This window comes from Eptatretus burgeri, chromosome 12 (genome assembly GCF_056783735.1).
Source record: "Eptatretus burgeri isolate ZD-2024b chromosome 12, Ebu_testis_v1, whole genome shotgun sequence".
In the NCBI taxonomy this organism is placed as follows: domain Eukaryota; kingdom Metazoa; phylum Chordata; class Myxini; order Myxiniformes; family Myxinidae; genus Eptatretus; species Eptatretus burgeri.
This window is the reverse complement of record NC_140972.1, coordinates 33517016-33533175: the sequence shown is the minus strand read 5'-3', so window position 1 is coordinate 33533175 and position 16160 is coordinate 33517016. Positions and strand designations below refer to the sequence as shown.

General features: G+C 44.5%; 1 protein-coding gene and 1 pseudogene across 3 annotated transcripts; one reads left to right on the top strand and one right to left on the bottom strand.

Moving 5' to 3' along the window:
• The first annotated feature begins 1447 nt into the window (after window positions 1-1447).
• DTWD1 (DTW motif tRNA-uridine aminocarboxypropyltransferase 1) lies at window positions 1448-15616 on the top strand. Of its 3 annotated transcripts, XM_085850070.1 has the most exons (5): window positions 1665-1832; window positions 2301-6049; window positions 7814-7954; window positions 8063-8399; window positions 12784-15616. In XM_085850070.1, the coding sequence occupies exons 2-5, from the start codon at window positions 5963-5965 to the stop codon at window positions 13005-13007; spliced, it is 789 nt and encodes a 262-aa protein (XP_085706196.1). In that variant the 5' UTR covers window positions 1665-1832; window positions 2301-5962; the 3' UTR covers window positions 13008-15616. The 3 variants fall into 3 exon arrangements, with proteins under 3 accessions (XP_085706195.1, XP_085706196.1, XP_085706197.1); XM_085850069.1 differs by lacking the exon at window positions 2301-6049 and having other exon boundaries at window positions 1448-1832; XM_085850071.1 differs by lacking the exon at window positions 1665-1832 and having other exon boundaries at window positions 2733-6009.
• LOC147015385 (signal recognition particle RNA) lies at window positions 7444-7567 on the bottom strand (annotated as a pseudogene).
• Window positions 15617-16160: the final 544 nt, after the last annotated feature.

The window sequence follows — 16160 nt, the reverse complement described above, 5'->3', positions numbered from 1 at the left end:
CATTATTGGGTGTGTTTACATTATTGGGCGTGGTTACATTCTTGGGCGTGGTTAGATTATTGGGCGTGGTTACATGATTGGGCGTGGTTACATGATTGTGCGTGGTTACACTATTGGGCGTGGTTACTTTATTGGGTGTGGTTACATGATTGGGTGTGGTTACATTCTTGGGCGTGGTTACATGATTGGGCGTGGTTACATTCCTGGGCATGGTTACTTTATTGGGCGTGGTTACATTATTGGGCGTGGTTGCATTATTGGGCATGGTTCCATTATTGGGCGTGGTTACATTCTTGGGTGTGGTTACATTGTTGGGCGTGGTTACATTGTTGGGCGTGGTTACTTTATTGGGCGTGGTTACTTTATTGGGCGTGGTTACTTTATTGGGCGTGGTTACATTGTTGGGCGTGGTTACTTTATTGGGCATGGTTACATTCTTGGGTGTGGTTACATTGTTGGGCGTGGTTACATTGTTGGGCATGGTTACTTTATTGGGCGTGGTTACTTTATTGGGCGTGGTTACTTTATTGGGCGTGGTTACATTGTTGGGCGTGGTTACTTTATTGGGCATGGTTACATTCTTGGGTGTGGTTACATTGTTGGGCGTGGTTACATTGTTGGGCGTGGTTACATTATTGGGTGTGGTTGCATTATAGGGCATGGTTCCATTATTGGGCGTGGTTACATTCTTGGGTGTGGTTACATTGTTGGGCGTGGTTACATTGTTGGGCGTGGTTACTTTATTGGGTGTGGTTACTTTATTGGGCGTGGTTACATTGTTGGGTGTGGTTACATTGTTGGGCGTGGTTACTTTATTGGGCGTGGTTACTTTATTGGGTGTGGTTACATTGTTGGGTGTGGTTACATTGTTGGGCGTGGTTACATTGTTGGGCGTGGTTACTTTATTGGGCGTGGTTACTTTATTGGGTGTGGTTACATTGTTGGGTGTGGTTACATTGTTGGGCGTGGTTACATTGTTGGGCGTGGTTACTTTATTGGGCGTGGTTACTTTATTGGGTGTGGTTACATTGTTGGGTGTGGTTACATTGTTGGGCGTGGTTACATTGTTGGGCGTGGTTACTTTATTGGGCGTGGTTACTTTATTGGGCGTGGTTACATTCTTGGGTGTGGTTACATTGTTGGGCGTGGTTATCCAATCAATAATCAACCCCAGTCCGCATGACCCCAAATTCTCATTCCCTTACAGGTGTACATAATAGTTAGATGACAGATTAAATATCGGCTAAAGTTCACATGGGGATCACACTTCAACATGTTCGTTTGAGGAACAGCTTCTTCATATTCATGAACTACCAGAGTACCATGTTGATATTAAATTGCTGGTTTGACTGTGACGTCAGCTTTCAGTCAGCATCTTGCCTTGTGTGAACGCCACACCACCACCACCAACAACTACAACTACAACAACCAGAACATCAGCGGAAGTCCCACACAGGAAGTGATTTACCCAAAGGCTGAACGATTGTAAATAAACATTGAGGAAGGAACCCGAAAAACAAGTCGAATGAGGGACATTGTCCGGACAGGGAAAGGATCCCCTAACACCGGTGGTGAAACACCCTCGCGGTCCCTTCACGGAAAGCTCCTCACGAGCAAGCGCCACCACGTGAGCACGGTGCTCCTCGTCTCCCGCTTGTAAAATGGCGGGACCGTTCGCAGGACTCAAGCTGTCCTGTCAGGACGCGCTCGAGGAGCGTCGCGCGGCCGGTCGGAGTCGCTGCCCGCGCTGCCGCGCCTCGCGCATGTTCTACTGCTACTCGTGTCACGTGCTCGTGCACGACCTGGAGCCGCAGCGCGTTCCGCGAGTGCAGGTTTGTCCGCACCGGGTCGTACGTCGTCCCCTCCCCTTCCCACACCGACGTGAACCTTTGTTTCGCGCTCATCGAGCGACCTTTCCACGAGTATAATAAATACGACGTGTGATCAATGAGTCCTCGAGCGATGCACGAACGTCCATCACGTGGGACTTGAACGTGCAGTCCGTACGACCACACACACACACACACACACACACACACACACACACACACACACACACACACACACACCCTCCCCCCCCCGATCTCGGGCAGAGAAATTAGTAGCTGAAGATGTAGTTGTTGTGAATGAGATACTTAAATTGCATATGTAATAAATGTATACCCCCCCCCCCAACGTGGTTGCTGGTTTGCATAATTCCTTGGAGTAGGGTGTGCAACTGATGCAGTGCCCCCTGTAGGTTATGGAAGGGAATTGTAATTTGTTCGTGGCACCGCTGATAACTCGCCAACTCTTCGCAGAGGACACCGTGGGATCTTTAACGTCCACCGACTCATGCCGGCGGACGGAATGCCCGGGCTTAACGTCCGTCCAAGGGACGGCGCACCTCGCCCTTCAACACCAATCTGATGGCGCACCTCGCCATTCAACACCGATCTGATGGCGCACCTCGCCCTTCAACACCGATCTGATGGCGCACCTCGCCATTCAACACCGATCTGATGGCGCACCTCGCCATTCAACACCGATCTGATGGTGCACCTCACCATTCAACACCGATCTGATGGCGCACCTCGCCATTCAACACCGATCTGATGGCGCACCTCGCCATTCAACACCGATCTGATGGCGCACCTCGCCATTCAACACCGATCTGATGGCGCACCTCGCCATTCAACACCGATCTGATGGCGCACCTCGCCATTCAACACCGATCTGATGGCACACCTCGCCATTCAACACCGATCTGATGGCGCACCTCGCCATTCAACACCGATCTGATGGCGCACCTCGCCATTCAACACCGATCTGATGGCGCACCTCGCCATTCAACACCGATCTGATGGCGCACCTCGCCATTCAACACCGATCTGATGGCGCACCTCGCCATTCAACACCGATCTGATGGCGCACCTCGCCATTCAACACCGATCTGATGGCGCACCTCGCCATTCAACACCGATCTGATGGTTTATAGTCTGCTCGGGAATCGAACTCCAACGTGACGTCTCAAAGGCGTGTGCATGATACCCTTTGCGCATCCTGTCAGACATCTTACCCTTTGTTCTTGTTTTGTTCCATGATGTGGAATCCAAATTCTTTCTTTCTGTGTTTCTTTTTTTCTTTTGTCCTTCGTGGTCCACAAGTCGAAGCTGGATTAATATTGGAGCCATAATGATTACTTTGATGTTTGTTGGGATTCAAACTCGACGTCGGTTGAGATTCTTTGCCCGTAATTATGGCAAAACGTCTGTCGTCGTAGTCATGGAAACCGTCCAATTGTGTTCATGGAAAATCATCCTGATCCCGACGTCTGGTGTTGTTAACCCTTGATTGTTGTTGTGCTCCTATCGTTTGTTGCCTATGTCCGTTCCTGTGTGTCCCTGTACTTTTGCTTTGTGTGTTTTGTGTCCGGAGGATGGATGTTGGTCTAAACTCTAAACGACGCGCACACATATTGCAGCAGCAGCATGATCTGGACCCAATTCATCAATCTCCTCTTTCCTCGTTTCCTATCCCTCCTTCCTACACAGTTCTCGGAACTGTGTCGGAATTCTCGGAACTCTACCTTTTATTTACCTTAATCTCACTTCCACAAAATTAATTAATCTATAAATCATACCCCAAGCCGTCTTTCTCGATTTGCGACGACGTGCTTCCTCACACACACTTGGGGTTTCCTCATCATCGTCCTTATCCCAGCATCTCCTCCCTCTCTCATATTACTTCCCATCCTTATTGACAAAACGACAGAATATCACCTTCTCTCTCTCCACCTGCTCCCAATTCATCATTCCTTCTTCTATCCTCAAATGTGCATGGTGCTCGTGCTGGCTGCTCGCAAATTGAATAACGAAGGTGCAAAACCTCTCTTACTTCATCTCCATCCTTCCTGATTGGCCCCAAAACTAAAACGCAACATCCACATTCCATCGTGTTCATGAGCGTACTCTTCTCCAGGATTTCAACACCCCATCTCTTCACCTTAGCTGTACGTATTTGTGTCGCCGATTCGGTGACAAAAACCCAGTTTAACGCAGGAGAACCCTACTACCTCTTGATCCATGCTTACCTTGCGTCTTCCCCCATCCGTACACCCCGAACCCTCACCCACGCTCCCCATACCTTCGGCTCCCGTTCATTTCCTCCAGCAGCATGAAACTCCAATATTAGATCAGGACTTCATTTTAATAACGGATCTCTCCAATATAGGATCCTGTTGCTGCTTCAGACATTGTGCATTTAACAGAGACATTCCTCTCACCAGATGTCCCTGATACATCTGTGTCTCCCTGACGGTTCTCACCTCTGCTTTGGCAGGCTTGACCCCATTTGAGTGGTGGTGTTGCTGTTTATATCAAGAACTTCATCTCACATCGACCTTGCTCTGTGCAAAATCCCTCCTAACCCGCTGAAATGCCTCTGGCTTTACATTCCTCTCCGCAACCAACTCGTGGCCATTCGGTGTGTCATTCACCTCGTGAGTACAGATCCATATGCACACCTTCGTTTTACTATTGTGGACAAACAATTAACCATCCATCCTCATGCTCGTCACTTCATCTGCGGACATTTCGACTTCCAACACACCAGTTGCCTGGGAATTTGCTCTTACGGCAGTCAGCCATGGCACTGCTGTGAACGTGGGCTTGTGGGAGTGTAGGACTGTCACCATAATCTGTCGACTTCTCAACCTGGATCTCTGCAAATGATGCATCGTTCTTCCGGAACAAGGTCGTGATTAACTCTCACCTCCAACCTCTCTTGTACTCTGAACGTCCAAATCTCTTGAGCTGGATAATGGATATAGAGAGAGTTACCACGAACCACAGAGTCTGCCATGTTACTCAAGCCACTTGGCAGAAATTGCAGTCTGCTGTGTCCATAAAAGACTGGTCATTTTGACTTTACCTAAGATTGCTTTAGTAAAATCATGCTTTCTCTCTCAAACAAAGGTTTTTTTTGGTCCATCTTATCTGCCACGATCCTATCCAATTTTTCAGCCCTGGTAAACAGTCTTGTGGTATTGTACTCTCAAGTGGCTTCCTTGTTCTATACTACTGTAGGAAAGGCAAACATTTCTACAATAGTATAGAGGACAACCTCATCATTTCACAAGGCCTTGTAAAGTGTCACATGTCGATCCTTGGGCAACCCAAGTACATGTCCAACTACAACCAAGTACATGTCCATCCTTGGGCAACCCCAAAAAGAATCAGACTTCTCCACGAGCCATAGGAGATAATGGACAAATCGACACAATTGCATAACATTTGAACCTGGGATCCCAGCATCTTGAGCAAGAGTTCAGATGTGAACACCAATCAGGACAACCTGAAACCTTGTAAATTATATTATCTATCTATAATTCCAGCAATGTGTGTGTGTGTGTGTGTGTGTGTGTGTGTGTGTGTGTGTGTGTGTGTGTGTGTGTGTGTGTGTGTGTGTGTGTGTGTGTTTGTCTGCGACCGCTGTTTCTCGACAACCACCAGTCCGATCTGATTGAAACTTGCCAGGAATATTGCCGGGGCCCCGCGCATGTGCCTTTTCAAGGTTTGATATTAATCGGATGAGCAGTTCCCAAGTTACAGCCATTTTATTGCTTTTTTCAGTGTTGGAAAGGTGTATATATCGCAGCTGAAGTGTCGTTCCACCTTATCATGCCATTTTTTTTCCCAAAGATATCTCAGAATAATGATAACAGCATATTAATAATAATAATAATAATAATAATAGCACAATAATTGGCAGTAATAAAAAGAATAATGTGATACAATGACCAATGGCTGTCAACCAATAACGACCTATATATTGTCTGTCAACCAATAATGACCAATAACGTCTGTCAACCAATGACAGGACACGGTGCTATGACAACACGAATGACGTCACAATTAATGTTTGTTTATTTTTTGTTTTTTTTTTGCACGATTGACGTCACAATTCTTCTTCTTCGTTTGGTATGATGTCACAATCGACGCTGGGGACCCGAGTATGTGCCTTTTCAAGGTTTGATATTGTTCTTCATCCGTTTCAGCTGTTTCCCAAGGTTTGAAAGCTGTTTTTTCCCAAGGTTTGAATTAATTGTTCAAATTATTAATTAATCCCAAGGTTTGAATTTTCCCAAGGGAAATAGCTGTTTCCCAAGGGTTTGAAAGCTGTTTTTTCCTAAGGTTTGAATTAATTGTTGTGCTTGGTAGACATTTTTGAATACATTCACAGAGAGGAGGGGGAGGGGGAGAGAGGAGGGGGAGAGAGGAGGGGGGAGAGAAGCGGGGGAAAGAGGGGGAGAGAGGATGGCGAGAGAGGGGGAGAGAGGAGGGCGAGAGAGGGGGAGAGAGGAGGGCGAGAGAGAGAGGACGTCACAATTCAAGAGAGGGGGAGAGAGAGGGGGGAGAGAGAGGAGGGGGTGAGAGAGAGAGTGGCGTCACAATTCAAGAGAGGGGGAGAGAGGAGGGGACGAGAGAGAGAGAGGGGCGAGAGAGGAGGGGTGAGAGAGAGGGGGCGTCACAATTCTTCTTCTTCTTCGTTTGATATGACGTCACAATTGACGCTGGGGACCTGAGTATGTTTCCCAAGTTATGGCCATTTATGATACGGTTGGTCCGATCTAATTGAAAAAATGCCCCAATCCAGTCGTCGTTTACGAGAGCGAAGGAACGAAGCTGCACATACTGGCACGCACCTACGGGCCCGCACCTACGGGCACGCACTAGTTTAAATGAGGGAAACATGCCAGGATAGCATACATACATATACATACTGTACTTACATATACATACATACATACATACATATACATACTGCACATACATATATATATATATATATATATATATATATATATATATATATATATACATACTGTACATACATATACATACGTTGGGAGCATGCACTTTCACAGCGTGTTGCTGCATCCACTTTCCACTGGGACTCCAGGGGTCTCTGTCTGGTCAGCCCCCAGGCAGGTGCCTGCTCCATCCCCATCTCTTAGTGATAGGACATTCCAGGCACCCATCCTAAAGGACCACCTCAGGTTAACCCAAGGAGACTGCCATCTAGTAGACGACACCTTAGCACCACCTTGACACACATGACATTGTGTTTTGCAGAGTGAAGTGTTTTGTGGTGATCATAGTACAAATGCTGCAACCAACCTCTGAGAGAAGGAAACTAACTGCATAACCAACTGCAGGAGGATGGTTGTAGACACAGTTGGTACCAGATACGGATGGCCATTGGCTCACAAGGAGCTCCTCCGCCCTTTGACAAGTTTTGTTTTTAGTCCTGCTGGGTGTCCATATCCATACACTCTCATCAGCAGGAGAACCTGGTTGGAGGAGCCGGTTTAGTTGCACACACTCAACCCTGAACAGGTTAGTATAGGTTTTACATGGTAACTATAACAAGTCACAGATCTGGTCTGGCCTGACCTGACAACCTGGGTTGGGTGCCACCGTACTGGACAGGCTGCTCTGCACAGTGCAGAGCTCCCATCCTCAAGTAATCCCCCAACCCAAGCCTCTGAGTAGCCAGATTACAGGCGCACACCACTACTCCCAGCCCACCAGGTAATATCAACTGTAAGTTGACAAAATTGGTGATATCAACGATAAGGTTACAGCAAACTGATTGATTTTGTTATTGGTAAGATGGGTAAAAGATATTAAAGCAGACAAGTGCCGTTGAAATAAAATCATATTTAAAGATTGCTTTAATAATTATTAACTCTGAACTTGAACCATGTCCACCTGCCTGCTATTTGTTTCCCATTTCGGTCACTCATGACCTTCCCTTCTTTCTCTGGCAGCTCCCACTGAAGGTAGACATTATCAAGCATCCTAATGAGACCGATGGGAAAAGCACAGCCGTGCACGCTAAGATCCTTGCACCAGACGACGTGACAATCTACACGTATCCCTCTATACCAGATTTCTACAAGCCCAACAAGGTGCCATGATATAATGGCTGCATGACATGGCCAAATATGTTGAAAGTTTTCAAGCATTTGGTGGTGGGGAGGAGGGGTTTATTCTCACCTGTTCTACCTTATTTACAGGTGTTACTGGTGTTTCCTCAACCAGGTTCATTGACTCTGGAGAAGCTGATGGAGAACCAGCGAAGGGCACGGCTTGGCTTGCCTCCAATAGGGAGCAGCGAACACTCAACGGAAGAACATGCTGCGAAGAGATTGAAGTGCTTACACGGGTCAAAACCGATGCCTGGAGAAATTGAGAATGGTGGGGAGAACGGAGCAGTGATCACACTTGGAAAAGGCCTGCAGTCAGCTGTCGTGCAGGACGCCGAAGATGTGGTCACTCCATTTGAAAGAGCCGTTTTCATCGACTGCACCTGGAACCAAACAAATAAGATAATTCTGGACGAAAGACTACAAGGTAAGAAAAGCAGCAACAAGTCGAAAGACTATCTGAAGATCTTTGAATACCTTGCCTTGAATAAAATTTTTTTTAATATATATATTTAATCAAACAATTGTTTCACCAGTTTTGCTTGGGGTTGTTTTTTGTATACATAGTCGAGGCTTGTGGAAGAACTAGCACACTGGACGGATCAGGATGTACCAGGACAAAAGGAGACAGAGAGACAGAGAGACAGACAGAGACCAACCAACAACAGAGTAGAAGGCTAAGATAGGGGAGACTTGGACAAACAATGAGTGTGGGGAGGGATGGGGGGGGCAGGAAAGGAGAACATAGATATGGAAGGAAACTTACAGGAAGGAAAAATTGTAAGTGTGGAATGTGGGGTTTAGTGAGGGTATAAAAGATCATGGTTTTGAATTGGGGATGATTTTGTTTCTGTTTCTGTTTCTGTTTATTTCAATTCAACTTCCATCATGGCCAAAGGCCGAATTGAGGTAAGTTTTACGATTGATAATTTAAACAAAATTAATCCAATATACAAGAAGAAAGCAAGCTAAAATTCATGGATGAATAGTACACAAAAGAGTCATCTGGGTGAAAAGTATCTGAACAAATAATTCCACTGGGCCACCGAACATTAAACCTATTTCACCTAATCGATCCTATACCCCCTTCTTCATTGAGACACTTTACAAGGAACGGAACCGTGCTGTTTTCATAGCTTGCTGTTTGCCACTGGTCGATTTTGTACTTGCGAGTACTACGAAGCCGCGTTGCATAAGCGGCACCGTTTTTCAGGAACCAGTTCCGATACCTCTGAGATCGCACGCAAGAGGATGCAAACTTAGAACGTAGGTTTATTCTTCTGTTCTCAAGTGGTTCAATCCCACTCACTATGAGGGCATCTGGACATGAGTCGTACTGGTTACCGAGGACAGTCCGCATTGCTCTCTTTTGGACCTTCTCGAGGTCTTTAGTTTGCCCTTTTGTTCGTTCAGGATGCCATACCGGTGCAGCATATTCGAGTCATGGCCGGACGTATGACTTGCAGATGTTGACAAGATTGTGTGGTGGGATATTGAAATTTTTCAGTCCACTCAGCAACTGCACTCTCTTCTTGCTCTTGGTCATCATTTCCTTTACTTGCTTGTCCCATTTTAGGTCATCTTGGAGCTATCTATACTCCCTAGTGTTTTGGTTTCCTCAACAACATCGAGGGTATTAGTTCTGGGGTTGAGGGCATGTGAAGCACATTTGCAGCTCTTTGCATTTAGCTGTATTCAGGTGAAGGTGGTTCTCATCGGCCCATTCGCTGAGTTCGATAATGGCGTTTTGTATTGTAAAGGGGGCTCCAGATGATCTCACCTCTCAAATATAGGAATTGTTGGCACAATGATACTCAGATCGTCGACATACAGTACTTCCATTTCTGCAATTCTGATGAATCCAATGCATCATTGATCATGGCAAGGAATGCCAGAGGACCAATCTTTTTTTTCCCCTCTTGGTACTCCACAGCTCAATGATTTCCAGTTGGAGAGAGACTCGCCTTGGTATTTCACCGTCTGTCTCCTGATAATTTCTCTTCTGACTCCTAACTTGATGAGTTTTGTGACAACAATTGTATGATCGATGGAGTCAAAAGCTTTGGAGAAGTCTGTAGCAACGAGATTCCCAATGGTATCAGTTTTAAAAGAGCCTTTATAGAATTTATGCAGCATTTCTACAAAACAGTGTGTGGTTGAAGACTCTTTAAGATTCCCATACTGATGTCCATCAGTATTGGGTATCATGTCTTCCTGTATCCATCTGGAAACGTATCCCTTGCAAACCTTCGTGCACAGGGAAGTTAGAGCTACTGGTCTCAACTTTTTGAGACCAGCCGGCTTTTCCTTCGGTACAGGAACCACATCAGCGTCTTTCCAGATTTGTCGAAGTTTACCCTCTCTCAACGATGAATTGAATATATCGGTGATGGGAATACTGAGTTCACATGCAAAATCCTTGAGAAGTCTGTTTGGAACGTCATCAGGGCTAATGGTTGTCCTTGCATTGGTCTTGCTCAATTCGCGGTACATCTCTCGCACTTCAAATTGAGGTGGTGTTTTTTCAGCAGGTAAATATGACGGAAGTTCGTAAACAAGTAGGGGTGGACGGCTTTGTGATGTCGAAGAAAATTCGTGATTGATTGCATTAGCTATTTGTTCATTCGTACCTTCAGGAATTGTTGGCACAATGATAGGAGAAGGTATCCGCAGCCTGTGGGCAAGCATCTGGATACCATGATGCCACCTCAAAGGATCAGATGTTCTTGGATCACCCAGTGAGTTCTCATAGAAGTTCACCTGAGCCTGAGCAATCTTCTTTGCAGCCAAGTTCTTGTATTATTGCCATTGGGTCATTGATCTGAGATGGTATAAAACAGCTGTCTTGAAGATCTACATTATACCATGCCATGGTGTGCTTGTTGATATACAGCAAGATAACATTCCTCCTGCAGGATTTAATTTGCATTGTTATTTAGCAAGCACCATTCTAGAAAATGCCAAGAAATGTTTGATGCAAGGGCACCGTGTAATTTTGGCCGTTTCGGCAATAGCCTAATATCTTGGTCCACTGGTTGGTGATGGATTCATGAGTTTTCACGTCAAAAGTTACGTGTAGTCGCACCTTTCTTGGAATATGTGATTATGCGTTCACCAATTGATGACTGCACACCTCTCCCCGAGGAGGGCACTCGACCATGTTGCGATCAGAATTGAGTGCTCCTGCACCTGCACTCTCAAAACTGCTCTCTCAGCATTATTCGCTGCATCCTTATGGCACTGAGACTGCGATGACCTGGGACTCCAGACCACAAGGCAGACATTTCATCAGGGCACCAGCACATAATTATGCACCTATTATTTTTCAAAAGGCACTGGAGGATCTTGAACATCTTCAAGCCAGTACTCACAAATATGATTCCTAGCTTAATATACACTTTGTGAGGATGCTTTACTTTACGAGAGACACCCTGCCTAAGAAACATGAACTATAGGTTATAGCAACTGTAAAGTGACAAAAGTGTGCTCACTTCCATGGAAAGCATGGTGATGTTTCAAGTGTTAGCCCTTCGTTGGATCATGAGTAGGACTACATTGACCTTGTTGATCAATTGCTGCGTCATTGAGGGTTTATTACCTCCGCCACCGACGGTGGGCGGAGGTTATGTTCTCACCCTTCTCTGGTTTTCTGCGCGCAGGATATCTCAAAAAGTTATTGACTGATTCAGACGAAATTTGGTGGACAGGTTGGGTGTGTGAAAAGGACAAATGAAATCGATTTTGGTGAAGAAGCCGAATCTGCATACGATAAAAAAATTTTTTTAATGTATGTGGTTCTTCATGAAAGATGGGGCCAAACACGATATATGCCGCGTAATCTCTTAAAGTTTTGGAAATATTATGATAAGTCTTGGTGGATGAGTTGGATCGGTGACAAGAACGAGCCGAATATATTTTGGGTAAGGTCCAGATGTAAATCTGGCCTATCAGCACAATACAAAACGTAAACTGTTCAGCCTGGTGGATGTATGTGCTCTACCGAGTGCTGTTCTCGTTCAATGTGCTTTGCATCAGGTTAAATAGAAGCTAAGTGCTCCGGAGGCTGGTTTTCAGGTTGGACAAACAGCATTCAGATCTGTTGGCAATTTTTTTTAATGAACTTAATACAAAAATTTTAACGAAATATTGCTTTGGTTCCGGGTCATCTCTGCAGTAGGACAAGAAACACAATTTTACTAAGATTACTCGTCTGTGGTTTTGGATGTCTGACACATTGGTGACATCTATTACCGCTGAGATGCAATTCATCGATCTGTCGTGCTCCAAAAACTACCAACAAATCCGGTGGAAAGTCACTTTGCCTGCGTGGAAAAATAAAACGAGAAACACGTTTCTCACAAACAAAACTGTTAGTAATGACCACGATGAAATGATGCTCTTGGTGTTTACGCAAAATTGATAACAAATATCCTTAAAGGATCACCGGTCCCTTTTTTCTGTTCGTAAAGTCAAAAATGGATTTTGTGTGGCCGAATTGGAGTGATGTGAGATGTTGGCATTCCAGCACCCTGTGCCATCAGTGGTGATTTTCTGGTAATATGTTTGGTAAAATTTGATCACCATTTTTGGATTATCAATCTTCAAAAGGCTTACAACCACCGTTGTTTCAAGTGGTCGGGTCTTGGCAAACATCTGGGATCGATTAATTGCTCGTTTAGACAAGGAAGACGAGAAAACCCTGACCTAAATTGTCATGATGGAGTTTCATGTCCGACTGCACAGATGACCTGTGTTCGGAACGTCGTCATATGGAACAAATAACTGTGCGTTTTGGTGACTTTGTGCTGCAGGTTTACAATGCGTGGAACTACGAAAGCACGAGACCCATTTCTGGCGACGGCAAAAGGGCAAACCGAGCACATACCTCGCCACCATCGAAGCCCTCTATTACTTTCTCGAGGAGTACGACCAGCTGGTGCTGGGCAGGCCACCCACAGGGTGCTATGACAACTTGCTTTTCTTTTACTCTTATATGTACGGCCTCGTCCACAGCGCGAAGGCCGAGAAACTCTAATGCCTTTTGCTCTGTGGGTTATTCGCCATCATTGAACTCTCCTGAAAAAGTGTCTGTTAATGCTAAATATTGAACATGTTGGACTGATGTTCATGAGAAAAGTACTTCAGAATTCCCAGATTGTTGATTGTATTTGTGATGTGAAACACAAGATTTATGGCGCTCTGTCAGAATCAATGTTCATGAATGATGTATATTATTGTGCAAATATCTTGGGTCACCTTGAAAGTAAACATTTTCATTGGCATATTTTGATAAATAAAAGGTGTTTTAATAAATAAACAAAATTTTTTTTTGTATTAAATGATTAAATTCCAGTTGTTTGGTGTGACCGCCTTTTTAATGTAAAAAAAAAAAACAGGAGATATCCTTTTTGGAATGCTTTCCTGCTATTTCTCGGAGTCAGGAGGTTGCTCCATGCATTCTGCAATGTTTCCCACACTCCACCTTTTGATTTTGGTTGTTTTTCGTTTTTCTTCCTGTCTAAATAATCCCAGACAGTTTCTTTCAGGGGAGTGTAAAAAAAAAATGTTTTAAAATCATTTTTGTTTTGTTAATAAAGCCTGATCATGATAACACCTTTTATCTATCAAACTGTAGAGTTCATAGAACACCTTTACCCTGCGGAGTATTGATAAAAAGGACGTGTGAAGGGCTTAAACTCTTGCGTTGCATTTCCGAGGACAATGTATATTCCTATCAGTCGCGTTTTTTTGTCTCGATCTCGATATTCCCCAACGCCGAGCGGAAAATTAGATTCATCGAGATGGCATAATATTTTGTCAAAGTACTGCGAGTATAAACGAGGTTTTTGGAAATGGCAAGAAGGCGAATTGTGTTCTCCAGTGATGAAGTAGATAATTCCAGTGAAATATAATCATGATTTTAAAGGCTGTATAAAAAATACAACTTTTTTTTTCAGAAGTTTATCGTCCAACAGTCTCTGTCTTTCAAGTGCAGCCTTATGGCTGCTGGTTGCATCATTGGTTATGGACGCAGCTATGCCGCTGATGCGGTGTCCCTATTACCAGTACACTAGCTTTTTTTGCCAACCTTGGAAAGATGACAGGCTGAGTCAACCCCACCTGGTATTAATTCAGCACCCAACGAGGCTTGAACTCAGGACCCTTGGATCCCAAGTCAACCACACTAACTGCTAAGCCAACACCAGGCATATACCATCCAGCGGTGGTAAACCGTTGGATGGCATCTTTTACTTTTACCACCGTAAACCATTGGATGACGTCTTTTACACCACATTATCTAACACGTCACATTAGTTCTTCATGTCTGTTGTTTGTGTCCTTTATGACGTCCTTAAAACAGTAGGTTTCCTGTTTGGAATTATTTTCAATTTGGTTTCACTGCCAGGCAGGCTGACTAAAAAAAAACACCTTACTCCTCTGTCCTCATGCGCGATCAGGACGACATTCTGCACAATTTGCTAAATCCAGCGACAAAGTACTGCTAAACCACAGGATTGTGTTCAGATTCATGTTGTCGTGTTCAAAATATAACATTCATTTGAAATCGGGTTGTTCCTCGATCATTGACTGACGCTTGTAGACAGACAGTGAACGAATTGCTTAACCTCCTCTTTTCACTTAGTGCACACGGGAAGCACGCCAACGTGAGAATAAAAATGTTTATTTTCAAGGTGGCCGAGGACTTTTGCACAGTAATTTGGGTATACTGTATCTATTGCGACTACTTTTTTAATGCCCTCGATTATTCCCACCTTGCGGGGTCGGCCAAGGAAAGTTTTTGGCCTAAGTCTTTTTACGAACTGGCTGGTTAGGCCTAACGTTTGACTGAAAGTGAAAGGAATTTGTTTGTGTTGCCGTACTGATGCCAGCAGAAGAGACGCACGGTTAACATCCATCCAATGGACACACACACACACACACACACACACACACACACACACACACACACACACACACACACACACACACACACACACACACACACCTTGATGTATCTTCCATGTACATACCCACTTGTTTTTTACTTGCGTTATCCAAATATCTTGCTGATATAAGGTGGACATGCACGGATACACCACAGTCCAAGTTCTAATTAATCTGTTTTGAAATTGTGTTTTGGTGTCCTGTGGGAACGGAGTAGGCCAGTCTGTGCCATCCCATAACAATCGTGTTTCATAGTGAAATCGGGTATGCTCCGACTTCAGCATGACACGTTTGTGCCTTTGCCAAACAGGTGAACTCCGTAACCACCCATTGGCAATCGAGAAAGGTAAGCAAGGTGTAGCTGAGTTGCATGACAGTTCAAGGGGTGGATAGGTCTTGGTAAAGTATGCCAGTGTATGCAGGCCATCTTGTAGAACACAAAGAAGTAGAGTTGTAAATAATATCAAGAGACATGTTTTGTACAGCACGTTTGTCAGTGTATGCTCATCTTTAGTGCTTCCACGACTATGGACTTCACCTGTACAGTTTCTTATTTTTAAGGAAAACACGTCATAAAGAGGTTTCCAACATAAAAAAAAATGGTAATCTTTTTCTTCGTTTTATTTTTTTTTTTCTTTTGAACTTTCTTACACATTTACAGATTTGTATGGTTAATAAACTTTGGATTCCCTCCTTTGATTTGGAGTGAACTTTGTAAATTTGTTTATGTCATTGCTGCCACCTTTCAGGTACGTAGTTTTTAATTAGCATTATTATTTTTTTAACCTTCTCATTGCTTAACCCCGAGTTTGTCCGTGGTTTGTTTGCACCGTTTGTACAGTTCAGATGAAACTGGATGAAGCATCCAGTCCTGGCCACAAAAATAATCGTTCCTATTTTATTTCTTTTTTTTTTCTTTTTTTGAGAATGCGAAATAAAGAAAATTGCACCGATTAGATGGGCAGATGGCTCTCGTCTTTCTACAATATAATATGTCTCTGCCCACCCCTCCACGACCCCCCTTCTTCCTCCTACTCCCAAATGTAGGGCTCTTGAAAGCACCCTGGTGGTGGGTTAACAAGGACTGCTCTCACGCTTCCTCTCAACCGCTCACAATGCAAGGCTTCGCTTTGCGAGGGAGCGTAGTTGTAAGTAGTCATTTATACATGTGGTCTGAATCCAGGGTTACTCTGATCTGCGATGTTCCTTCCACAGGAGCAATTGCACTGAACAGGACCACACC

What these genes read in the sequence shown, in the direction of transcription:
- DTWD1 (XM_085850069.1), top strand. Translation starts at nt 1,662, where the DNA reads ATGGCGGGACCGTTCGCAGGACTCAAGCTGTCCTGTCAGGACGCGCTC. An exon ending in ATTTCTACAAGCCCAACAAG is followed by an intron (nt 7,955 to 8,062) that starts GTGCCATGATAT and finishes CCTTATTTACAG; the next exon opens with GTGTTACTGGTGTTTCCTCA. An exon ending in TCTGGACGAAAGACTACAAG is followed by an intron (nt 8,400 to 12,783) that starts GTAAGAAAAGCA and finishes TTTGTGCTGCAG; the next exon opens with GTTTACAATGCGTGGAACTA.